The 12,611-nt window shown below is 52.3% G+C and overlaps 1 protein-coding gene across 1 annotated transcript; it reads left to right on the top strand.

Annotated features, from left to right (window-relative positions):
• The first annotated feature begins 8,256 nt into the window (after positions 1–8,256).
• On the top strand, positions 8,257–12,282 carry LOC118383666 (adenylate cyclase type 9-like). The gene has a single exon (XM_035770129.2). It carries the CDS (start codon positions 10,441–10,443, stop codon positions 12,280–12,282), a length of 1,842 nt encoding a protein of 613 aa, XP_035626022.2. The 5' UTR covers positions 8,257–10,440.
• Positions 12,283–12,611: the final 329 nt, after the last annotated feature.

Here is a 12,611-nt window from a genome sequence, read left to right as displayed (position 1 = left end):
GCAGCAACGGGCCCTGGCTGACAGAGCTGGTAGCAGCAACGGCCCTGGCAGACAGAGCTGGCAGACAGAGCAGCAGCACGGCCCTGGCTGACAGAGCTGGTAGCAGCAACGGCCCTGGCTGACAGAGCTGGTAGCAGCAACGGCCCTGGCTGACAGAGCTGGTAGCAGCAACGGCCCTGGCTGACAGAGCTGGTAGCAGCAACGGCCCTGGCTGACAGAGCTGGGCCCTGGCAGCAAGCAACGGCCCTGGCTGACAGAGCTGGTAGCAGCAACGGCCCTGGCTGACAGAGCTGGTAGCAGCAACGGCCCTGGCTGACAGAGCTGGTAGCAGCAACGGCCCTGGCTGACAGAGCTGGTAGCAGCAACGGCCCTGGCTGACAGAGCTGGTAGCAGCAACGGCCCTGGCTGACAGAGCTGGTAGCAGCCCTGGCTGACAGAGCTGGCCCTGGCTGACAGAGCTGGTAGCAGCAACGGCCCTGGCTGACAGAGCTGGTAGCAGCAACGGCCCTGGCTGACAGAGCTGGTAGCAGCAACGGCCCTGGCTGACAGAGCTGGTAGCAGCAACGGCCCTGGCTGACAGAGCTGGCAGCTGGTAGCAGCCCTGGCCCTGACAGAGCTGGTAGCAGCAACGGCCCTGGCTGACAGAGCTGGTAGCAGCAACGGCCCTGGCTGACAGAGCTGGTAGCAGCAACGGCCCTGGCTGACAGAGCTGGTAGCAGCAACGGCCCTGGCTGACAGAGCTGGTAGCAGCAACGGCCCTGGCTGACAGAGCTGGTAGCAGCAACGGCCCTGGCTGACAGAGCTGGTAGCAGCAACGGCCCTGGCTGACAGAGCTGGTAGCAGCAACGGCCCTGGCTGACAGAGCTGGTAGCAGCAACGGCCCTGGCTGACAGAGCTGGTAGCAGCAACGGCCCTGGCTGACAGAGCTGGTAGCAGCAACGGCCCTGGCTGACAGAGCTGGTAGCAGCAACGGCCCTGGCAGACAGAGCTGGTAGCAGCAACGGCCCTGGCTGACAGAGCTGGTAGCAGCAACGGCCCTGGCTGACAGAGCTGGTAGCAGCAACAGGCCCTGGCTGACAGCCCTGGCTGACAGAGCTGGTAGAGCTGGTAGCAGCAACGGCCCTGGCTGAGCTGGTAGAGCCCTGGCTGACAGAGCAGCAACGGCCCTGGCTGACAGAGCTGGTAGCAGCAACGGCCCTGGCTGACAGAGCTGGTAGCAGCAACGGCCCTGGCAGACAGAGCTGGTAGCAGCAACGGCCCTGGCTGACAGAGCTGGTAGCAGCAACGGCCCTGGCTGACAGAGCTGGTAGCAGCAACGGCCCTGGCTGACAGAGCTGGTAGCAGCAACGGCCCTGGCTGACAGAGCTGGTAGCAGCAACGGCCCTGGCTGACAGAGCTGGTAGCAGCAACGGACAGAGCCCTGGCTGACAGAGCTGGTAGCAGCAACGGCCCTGGCTGACAGAGCTGGTAGCAGCAACGGCCCTGGCTGACAGAGCTGGTAGCAGCAACGGCCCTGGCTGACAGAGCTGGTAGCAGCAACGGCCCTGGCAGACAGAGCTGGAGCTGGTAGCAGCAACGGCCCTGGCTGACAGAGCTGGTAGCAGCAACGGCCCTGGCTGACAGAGCTGGTAGCAGCAACGGCCCTGGCTGACAGAGCTGGTAGCAGCAACGGCCCTGGCTGACAGAGCTGGTAGCAGCAACGGCCCTGGCTGACAGAGCTGGTAGCAGCAACGGCCCTGGCTGACAGAGCTGGTAGCAGCAACGGCCCTGGCTGACAGAGCTGGTAGCAGCAACGGCCCTGGCTGACAGAGCTGGTAGCAGCAACGGCCCTGGCTGACAGAGCTGGTAGCAGCAACGGCCCTGGCTGACAGAGCTGGTAGCAGCAACGGCCCTGGCTGACAGAGCTGGTAGCAGCAACGGCCCTGGCTGACAGAGCTGGTAGCAGCAACGGCCCTGGCTGACAGAGCTGGTAGCAGCAACGGCCCTGGCAGACAGAGCTGGTAGCAGCAACGAGCCCTGGCAGACAGCAGCAGCAACGGCCCTGGCTGACAGAGCTGGTAGCAGCAACGGCCCTGGCTGACAGAGCTGGTAGCAGCAACGGCCCTGGCAGACAGAGCTGGTAGCAGCAACGGCCCTGGCTGACAGAGCTGGTAGCAGCAACGGCCCTGGCTGACAGAGCTGGTAGCAGCAACGGCCCTGGCTGACAGAGCTGGTAGCAGCAACGGCCCTGGCAGACAGAGCTGGTAGCAGCAACGGCCCTGGCTGACAGAGCTGGTAGCAGCAACGGCCCTGGCTGACAGAGCTGGTAGCAGCAACGGCCCTGGCAGACAGAGCTGGTAGCAGCAACGGCCCTGGCTGACAGAGCTGGTAGCAGCAACGGCCCTGGCTGACAGAGCTGGTAGCAGCAACGGCCCTGGCTGACAGAGCTGGTAGCAGCAACGGCCCTGGCTGACAGAGCTGGTAGCAGCAACGGCCCTGGCTGACAGAGCTGGTAGCAGCAACGGCCCTGGCTGACAGAGCTGGTAGCAGCAACGGCCCTGGCTGACAGAGCTGGTAGCAGCAACGGCCCTGGCTGACAGAGCTGGTAGCAGCAACGGCCCTGGCTGACAGAGCTGGTAGCAGCAACGGCCCTGGCTGACAGAGCTGGTAGCAGCAACGGCCCTGGCAGACAGAGCTGGTAGCAGCAACGGCCCTGGCTGACAGAGCTGGTAGCAGCAACGGCCCTGGCAGACAGAGCTGGTAGCAGCAACGGCCCTGGCAGACAGAGCTGGTAGCAGCAACGGCCCTGGCTGACAGAGCTGGTAGCAGCAACGGCCCTGGCTGACAGAGCTGGTAGCAGCAACGGCCCTGGCAGACAGAGCTGGTAGCAGCAACGGCCCTGGCAGACAGAGCTGGTAGCAGCAACGGCCCTGGCAGACAGAGCTGGTAGCAGCAACGGCCTATCCCTGGCTGTCAGATGTCCCTCCGTTGTTTGCTGTGTTAGTTTGCCTAGAGATTCTTTATATAGCCGTGGCTGAAAGCCTGGCACCCTTCTCTTCTGTCTCTATGTTTGGGATACAGTGCTTGACAACAAAGCGCAGGGCAGGTTATTTGTCGTTCCCACGAATCCAACCGGACAGAGCAGGAAGTTACTCAAAACTGTACTTCCCTTCGCACGTCAAGCGGATGGCCTCAATATTCCATTGATGGAAAAAGGTCATCAAATGTCATACTTGAGTAAAAGTAAAGAAATGACTCAAGTAAAAGTCACCCAGTAAAGTACTACTTGAGTAAACGTATTTGGTTTTACATATACTTAAGTATCAAAAGTAAATGTAATTGCTAAAATATACTTAAGTATCGAAATTAAAAGGCATTTGTATAAATTATTTCAAATGACTTATATTAAGCAAACCAGACCCGACAATTGTTTTTAATTGTTTTTATTTTATGGATAGCCAGGGTAGTGGCGATTTTAGCATGTAAATCTTGGTGGGGCAAACCTTTAATTGTTTTTTAGATGCATGCCAGCAAAGCCACAACACAACGCTAAACAATACATGAATTGCACTATAACTTTGACAAACGGTGCCAACAATCTGTTAGGGCCTACATAAAGATGTCCCAACAGCAGAGCTTTCTTTTCAGCACCATGGGGTGAATCCTTACCACCGCTACACCTGGCTATCAGCGGAGCCTTGTCTGGCAGCGAAACAATTCATTCAGCCTCGTTTATTGCCTTTTAAAAAACATAGCTGATACGGCTGACATGCTTAAAGAAATGTGGTTTTAAGATCTACAAACTATGGCGTAAGGGAACGATGAGCGGATAAGAGGCCATCCTTAATTCCGATTAAGACATTAATGAGCGAGCTAAGATGAACGTAGTCAATATAACTATCTGTTCATCACTTTTTAAATGTATTCAGAACATGGGCAGCTCTTATAGTATTCTCCCTGTACACCAAGTCAGAACAGTAGGATAAGTACAGGGGATATATAAGCAGACAATGAAAGCTCTTACAATACTTGATGATGACGTTTCTCTAAAACAGATTATAGGCTACATGTGCACCACCAAGTCAGAACAGTAGGCTAAAGTTATGAGGGGGAAAGAGACCAAATAATTAAGGTGAGGCACATGGGCTACGAACAGCTTACTAAATAACATACACTTAGTATTACTTTATTGGCGACAGTATACATTTCTCCTTGGCATATTACATCACTTATGCAGCAGCATACAATACATTTTTGGACTCACCGTTGCACTGTGCTCACTTGAACAGGAAGGTGGTGCGGCAGTCCTTCTTGTGGGCAAATCTTGGAAACTTTGTCATCAAAGTCTGGCATTCTCTGGATTCATGACAACTGCTTTCAAGACAACTGGGAACTTTGAAAAAACAAGGTTGAATCATAATGTCAGTGATCTTCAGATTGGAGCTCTAGAAAGAAGCCCGAGTTCCCGACTTGGAATTCCGAGCTGGATGACCGATCAAACCTTTTTTTCCCAGTCGGAGCTGTATTTTTTCAGAGTTCCCAGTTGTCTTGAACTCACTGAAGTCTGATATTTCCCAGTTCAGAGTTCCCAGTTGTCTTGAACTCACTGAAGTCTGATATTTCCCAGTTCAGCGTTTCCAGTTGTTTTGAAGGCGGCAGAAGTCATGCTGGATTGACCTCATGGTCAATGTATTCAACCTTTTCTGGCCCATGGTGTTGCATGTGAATGTTTATCCTTTTAAGCTTGGAAAATACCCTTAAACCCAGACTTGGACCACAAGCAGGCAGGGGAATAGCAGGCAGGGGAATAGCAGGCAGGGGAATAGCAGGCAGGGGAATAGCAGGAAGGGGAATAGCAGGCAGGGGAATAGCAGGCAGGGGAATAGCAGGAAGGGGAATAGCAGGCAGGGGAATAGCAGGCAGGAGAATAGCAGGCAGGGGAATAGCAGGGAGAATAGCAGGCAGGGGAATAGCAGGCAGGAGAATAGCAGGCAGGGGAATAGCAGGCAGGGGAATAGCAGGCAGGGGAATAGCAGGCAGGGGAATAGCAGGCAGCAGGAATAGCAGGAAGGAGAATAGCAGGCAGGGGAATAGCAGGAGGAGAATAGCAGGCAGGGAATAGCAGGCAGGGGAATAGCAGGCAGGGGAATAGCAGGAAGGAGAATAGCAGGCAGGGGAATAGCAGGCAGGGGAATAGCAGGCAGGGGAATAGCAGGCAGGGGAATAGCAGGCAGGGGAATAGCAGGCAGGGGAATAGCAGGAAGGAGAATAGCAGGCAGGGGAATAGCAGGCAGGGGAATAGCAGGCAGGGGAATAGCAGGCAGGGGAATAGCAGGCAGGGGAATAGCAGGAAGGGGAATAGCAGGCAGGGGAATAGCAGGAAGGAGAATAGCAGGCAGGGGAATAGCAGGCAGGGGAATAGCAGGCAGGGGAATAGCAGGAAGGGGAATAGCAGGCAGGGGAATAGCAGGAAGGAGAATAGCAGGCAGGGGAATAGCAGGCAGGGGAATAGCAGGCAGGGGAATAGCAGGCAGGGGAATAGCAGGCAGGAGAATAGCAGGCAGGGGAATAGCAGGCAGGGGAATAGCAGGCAGGAGAATAGCAGGCAGGGGAATAGCAGGCAGGGGAATAGCAGGCAGGGGAATAGCAGGAAGGGGAATAGCAGGCAGGGGAATAGCAGGCAGGGGAATAGCAGGCAGGGGAATAGCAGGAAGGAGAATAGCAGGCAGGGGAATAGCAGGCAGGGGAATAGCAGGCAGGGGAATAGCAGGAAGGGGAATAGCAGGCAGGAGAATAGCAGGCAGGGGAATAGCAGGCAGGGAATAGCAGGCAGGGGAATAGCAGGAGAATAGCAGGCAGGGGAATAGCAGGCAGGGGAATAGCAGGCAGGGGAATAGCAGGCAGGGGAATAGCAGGCAGGGGAATAGCAGGCAGGGGAATAGCAGGCAGGGGAATAGCAGGAAGGGAATAGCAGGCAGGAAGGAGAATAGCAGGCAGGGGAATAGCAGGCAGGGAATAGCAGGCAGGGGAATAGCAGGCAGGGGAATAGCAGGCAGGGGAATAGCAGGCAGGAGAATAGCAGGCAGGGGAATAGCAGGAGGGGAATAGCAGGCAGGGGAATAGCAGGAAGGGGAATAGCAGGGGGAATAGCAGGCAGGAGAATAGCAGGCAGGAGAATAGCAGGCAAGGAATAGCAGGCAGGGGAATAGCAGGCAGGGGAATAGCAGGAAGGGGAATAGCAGGCAGGGGAAGCAGGCAGAATAGCAGGCAGGGGAATAGCAGGAAGGAGAATAGCAGGCAGGGGAATAGCAGGCAGGAGAATAGCAGGCAGGGGAATAGCAGGAAGGAGAATAGCAGGAAGGGGAATAGCAGGCAGGGGAATAGCAGGCAGGGGAATAGCAGGAAGGAGAATAGCAGGAGGAGAATAGCAGGCAGGGGAATAGCAGGCAGGGGAATAGCAGGCAGGGGAATAGCAGGCAGGGGAATAGCAGGCAGGGGAATAGCAGGAAGGAGAATAGCAGGAAGGGGAATAGCAGGCAGGGGAATAGCAGGAAGGAGAATAGCAGGCAGGGGAATAGCAGGAAGGGAATAGCAGGCAGGGGAATAGCAGGAAGGAGAATAGCAGGAAGGGGAATAGCAGGCAGGGGAATAGCAGGAAGGAGAATAGCAGGCAGGAGAATAGCAGGCAGGGGAATAGCAGGAAGGAGAATAGCAGGAAGGGGAATAGCAGGCAGGAGAATAGCAGGCAGGAAGGAGGCATAGCAGGCAGGAGAATAGCAGGCAGGGGAATAGCAGGAAGGGGAATAGCAGGCAGGCAGGAAGGGGAATAGCAGGCAGGAGAATAGCAGGAAATAGCAGGCAGGAGAATAGCAGGCAGGGGAATAGCAGGCAGAGGAATAGCAGGAAGGGGAATAGCAGGCAGGGGAATAGCAGGCAGGGGAATAGCAGGAAGGGGAATAGCAGGCAGGGGAATAGCAGGAAGGAGAATAGCAGGCAGGGGAAGCGAAATACTAATTGCTTTGCAACGCTTGCAGTTGCCACTGATTCCTTCCAAACCACTCATTGTTGAATTTGCAATTTCCAACTTGTTGTGTAATGTTTATGTCCAATGGCCGATGACCACCAATATGTTTTATCTAGAATCTATCTTCATATAACAAGGATTGAAAACGATTTGCCAGTGTCAATGTGATTCATGATGATGACTACTTGTCTTGCTTGCTAGCTAAGATTTTGAAAGTATGATGTTGACATGTACACTCAAAGCTACTTTCTAGCTCTGCCTGTAGATTTTGCAGTGATGTAGTGTCCCCATGAGTGACGGAACACTGAGCTGATCACGGTGCAACTAGAGAACATTACCAACCCCTACACTCTGTATTTTCCACTGGCTGCCCCTCCACCACAAAAAGCACTGAACCAGGCTGAAACACCTGCAAATGTGTTTTTACATTGTTTGCAAACTGATGTGACCCACAGTAATGCTAAAATAACATGCGAAACAGGCAGGGCTCAAACCAGGTGGGACTCTGCCCCACCAGCCCTGATTGACGGGTCGCCACTGAGCCAGGGGCAAACTCCAACACTTAGACACCATGTACAAACAAAGCATTTGTGTTCAGTGAGTCTGCCAGATCAGAGGCAGTAGGGATGACTAGGGATGTTCTCTTGATAAGTGTGTGAATTGGACCATTTCCCTTCCTGCTAAGCATTCAAAATGCAATGAGTACTCTTGGGTGTCAGGGAACATGTAAAAAGTACATTATTTTCTTCAGGATGGTAGTAAAGTTGTCAAAAATATCAATAGAACCTCAAAAACAGCTTTAGTAGTTCTTTAAAGTACTTTTACTTAAGTAATTTACACCACTGCAATATTCAACTGTAAAGTTCACTCCTAGACTACAGTTGAAGCCTACATACAGTACAATTAAAATAAAAACCTTCCAATGTCACTTTCTAAGTCTATAATGAATGCATGGGGAGGAGTGCATAATAAATAGTGAATAAATAGAGCAATAGAAATGACAGGTGATATTAATAGATTTAGTGGGCTAACATTTCCCATGACATTTGATTGTAATAGTTTGTTCCCAATATTGAAGCCTGGGGACATGGCACCGTTAATAATATCATAAGGGAGCTGTTCTCTCTGGGGGTTGCTGCTGTCTTTGTTCAAGGCTGCACCCCGCCCTAGCACGCCTCCATACTCACTTTGTCATGGTTCCACGAATACCCCCCACACTACGGATAAAAACACTGGTGGTCTCGGTAACATCGGTGGTAGTGAGTGAGAGGCCCACATCTCTTCGAGAATGTGGCTGGCGAGGTGAGGGCGTGCTCCGACGCGCTCCGACGCGCTCACTGCGGGTAAAAAAGAAAAGGACACCCCACCTACCCCTGAATACGTGCTCGCCACCCTCCAGTCTTTCCCTTTCTCGCTTTTGCGTGCACGCACCTAAACACGTCCGCCCCCCTGTCACTACTCTCGTCCCTCTCTGACCCACAGTCAGTCGCACACATTTATACACATGCGGGTGGACGGCGGATTCTGAAATCTCCGCGAAGATGGTGGTACCGGGGACGTTTTTTTAACTGTGCTTGGATAGCTAACATAACGCGTTACAGCGGTATCCATTGTGCCTCTTCTGGAAAGAAAGACCGGCGAATGGCCAGACAACCGGGAATATAAGAACATCTCAAAGGGATAGAGAGGATCGGACGGGAAGTGCGTTTAAATAGCTAAACCAGCAAATCCGCCTTGAATAAAATTGAAGTATTTGGACAGAAGAAACAGACGTCTGCTTCTTCATGCAATCGTGTTAAAGTGGGGGATCAAGGAGCCGCTTGTCTGTTCAGGGAGGACTCGGTGTCCGGGGGATACGAGGAGGGGAGAAAGCTGGTAATTAGCCCATATTCTCCACTTGCTATTCGTCTGCGACTCAATGGGAAGAATAGTGGCGTGGGAAAAGTTTCCATCAAACGAGCAAAGGAGGACGGAAAGGGGCAACATACAACCAAGACTGGCTTCCGCCGTGGCCCTGTATGGATGGCAGACTGAAGTTTACTGACAATTCAATTGCCGGTCACTCGTGGAATTATGGGAGAAACCAGTGCCAGTTATCAGGAAATTAAAATAAATGTTATGTTGACTTGACTGTTCTTGTATAATCAAAACGATATTTACTCAACACAGACTGAGCATGGGCTGGATCTAATAAAGTAGGTATTTGCGCGTGTAGGCCTACACTTGATCTCCAATTAAATTGTAGGTCTACTACATTTTGCAGCTCTTTGCTTTATTCTGCCACCTTGTCCTCTTCAAATTGCCCACTTCTATCAGCGTGGATCCCCGGGGATTGGAGGCGCAGCTTTGGAAATTCCGGAGAGGGACCTCAGGAAAGGACGGGGGTCCATCCATGGAAATACTTAGAATAGACCTTTTCCCAATCACAGCAAGAGCATGAGGGTAAAGAAGGATAATGGGCATTAGACGTCAGTGTTTGTTTACTCTTTCTTGTTTATGGGAAGACATTTCCGCCTTAAATAACCCAGCACATGTCAAACAATAGTTCCTTAACTGTGGCTTTTCTTGCGATGCCTTTACAACGCCGGCGCGTGGGTTTATTTGGGGAATACGGGATAAAGTTCTACACACACTAAGTGTTTGAAGTTTGAAATTATTATTTTTCTCATATATCACTGTAAATTGGAAGCAATTTCTGAATGCATTATAGTCTACTTTCTTGAAAGCATTACATAAGTCGCTTTGGATAAAAGCGTCAGCTAAATGGCATATATTATTATTATATTATAACATATAAGAGAGGACAGGCAGGAGGCTACAGTTCTGTAGAGACAAATATAAATGCAGACGGGATCTAAAATCGTTAGAGGATTATTTTGACAGTGCATGTAGAAAGAATGGCTATGCAGACAGCCAAGTAGGGAGAGCATGAAGGAATTTGATCCAGGTTTCAGTTGTCATTATCTGAAGAATTTGTCCCAATATACCAGTAGTCTACAGTCGGCTATTTAGTCAGGGGAGAGCCTTGTAAATACTACTGAAATGCTACTGAATACTACTAAAGTAGTATTACACAGCTAGGTTTCTACAGTCAACATAATTATGTTATGTCAGACTTCTCCCAAAATATTTTTCAATGAGTCAAAAACAGTTGTCAGTACTTGGACTGGAACAGAATGAACTGTGCTGACACAAGTCAAAACAGAGGGGAAGGTATAGGAATGCGAGTATTGACGTCACGAGGGGCAATAATTAACAGATCAAAATTCAGTACAGGCTAACTGTCAGACTTTTTCTTTGGAGATGTTTTCTGTTAGTGCATAATTTATTTGTTCTAGTCTAGAGGGTACCACACTCAATACATTCATAGCCTACATTGCCTTGCTAATAGCAATTCGCTCTATTGTTGTCGAATTTCTGTTAGATTAAAAAGCAACATGGCATCCCCCCAACATCAGCAGCTGCTGCCTCACAACACAGAGGTGAGCTGTGACTCAAGCGGCGAGGGCAGCGTCTCCGTGAGGATCAGCAGTAGTGTCAAACACAAACACGGAGGAGGAGCCGGGGCGCTGGGTGGCATGGGAGGAGGCTTCATGGGGAGTGGGTCCAAACACTGCAAGTACAGCATCTCCTCTAGCTGCAGCTCGGGAGAGTCCGGGGTCCTCAGGCCCGTGGTTAAGGGGCTGCGAACCCAGAGGAAGATGCCCCAGCTGTTCGAACGGTCTGCTGGGCACTTCTGGGACCCAAAGTTTGACTCTCCCATCCTGGAGGAGGCATGCAGGGAGAGGTGCTTTCCCCAGACCCAGCGGAGGTTTCGCTACGTCCTCTTCTACCTGTTCGCCGCCAGCCTCCTCTGGGGGGTGTACTTCAGTGCCAACCCCGACCGGTGTGACCGAACTGTCTTCCTCGTCCCCACCGCCTGCTTCCTCCTCTTCTGCCTCCTCCTCTTCCTTTTGACGTTCACAAGGATCTACGTCCGCTGCTACAACCAGGCATCGCTGCTGCTCATCGTGGTGACCTTTGCCCTCACCCTGGCACCCCAGATCCAGACAGCCGGCTTCAGGGACCTGGAGACCCTCCCTCCTGAAGATGTGGTGGAGGATACGGAGGACTTCAGTGGCATGGAGCCCAGAAATGTGACCTTCAACCGGGACTTACCCACGGGCAGTGCCTGCCTATCTCCAGTAGGGACCTTCTCCCTGGGCATGGAGGTGCTACTGCTACTCTACAGCGTCCTCCACGTCCGACTCTATGCCTCGGTGCTACTGGGACTTCTCTACTCTGTGCTCTTTGAGGCTCTGGGATGGCTTCACCTCACCCAGGCTGCTGGGGATGGTTGGAGCCAGGCCTTGGAGGGGTCTGACTGGGACACTCTACGCTGGCTGGGGCCTGCCAAAGCTTTGCTCCACCTGTGCGCCCATGCCATCGGCATCCACCTTTTCATCATGTCTGAGGTGCGATCGCGAAGTACCTTCCTCAAGGTGGGACAGGCCATCATGCACGGCAAGGACCTGGAGGTGGAGAAGGCGCTGAAAGAACGCATGATCCACTCTGTGATGCCTCGGAGGGTGGCCGACGACCTGATGAAGCAGGGCGACGAGGAAGGCTTGGCGGGCGGGAACTCGGCCAAGCGCTACTCCAGCAGTGGCGCGGCGGCCGTCATCTCCAGTCCCAAGAACAACAAGAGGAATAAGACCTCAATCCCGAGAGGCCAGATCATCTTCAGACCCTTCAACATGAAGCGCATGGAGCCCGTCAGCATCCTCTTCGCGGATATCGTAGGCTTCACCAAGATGTCTGCCAACAAGTCGGCCCACGCCTTGGTGGGGCTCCTCAATGACCTCTTTGGACGTTTTGACCGGCTGTGTGAGCTGACGTGCTGTGAGAAGATAAGCACCCTCGGGGACTGCTACTACTGTGTGGCAGGCTGCCCTGAGCCTCGGGCTGACCATGCCTACTGCTGCGTAGAGATGGGTCTGGGCATGATCCAAGCCATCGAACAGTTCTGCCAGGAGAAGAGCGAGATGGTTAACATGAGGGTGGGCGTCCACACGGGCACTGTCCTGTGCGGTATCCTCGGGATGAAGCGATTTAAGTTCGACGTGTGGTCCAACGACGTGAACCTGGCCAATTTGATGGAGCAACTGGGCGTGGCCGGGAAGGTGCACCTATCAGAGGCCACCGCCAACTTTTTGGATGACCGGTACCAGCGGGAGAACGGACGGGTCACTGAGAGGGTTGGACAGAGCGTGGTGGTGGACCAGCTGAAAGGTACGTGACCAGCTGGTTGCAAGGCGGGGATTGCACATCTGTGGGAATGGGTTGTGATTTATGTGATTGCTTTCAGTGGTGGAAAAAGTACCCAATTGTCATACTTGAGTAAAAGTAAAGACACCTTTAATAGAAAATTACTCAAGTCACCCAGTAAAATACAACTTGAGTAAGTCTAAAATTATTTGGTTTTAAATATACTTAAGTATCAAAAGTAAAAGTATACATCATTTCACATTCTATATATTAAGCAAACCAGACAGCACGTTTTCTTCTTTTTTAAATTTACGGCTAGCAAGGAGAACATACTAACACTCAGACATTTACAAATGACGCA

This window comes from Oncorhynchus keta, chromosome 5, assembly GCF_023373465.1.
Source record: "Oncorhynchus keta strain PuntledgeMale-10-30-2019 chromosome 5, Oket_V2, whole genome shotgun sequence".
NCBI classification, from domain to species: domain Eukaryota; kingdom Metazoa; phylum Chordata; class Actinopteri; order Salmoniformes; family Salmonidae; genus Oncorhynchus; species Oncorhynchus keta.
This window is presented reverse-complemented; position numbering and strand designations above follow the sequence as displayed.

Bases quoted from the DNA above. Each gene is read 5' to 3' on its own strand.
- LOC118383666 (XM_035770129.2), top strand. From the start codon at position 10,441: ATGGCATCCCCCCAACATCAGCAGCTGCTGCCTCACAACACAGAGGTG.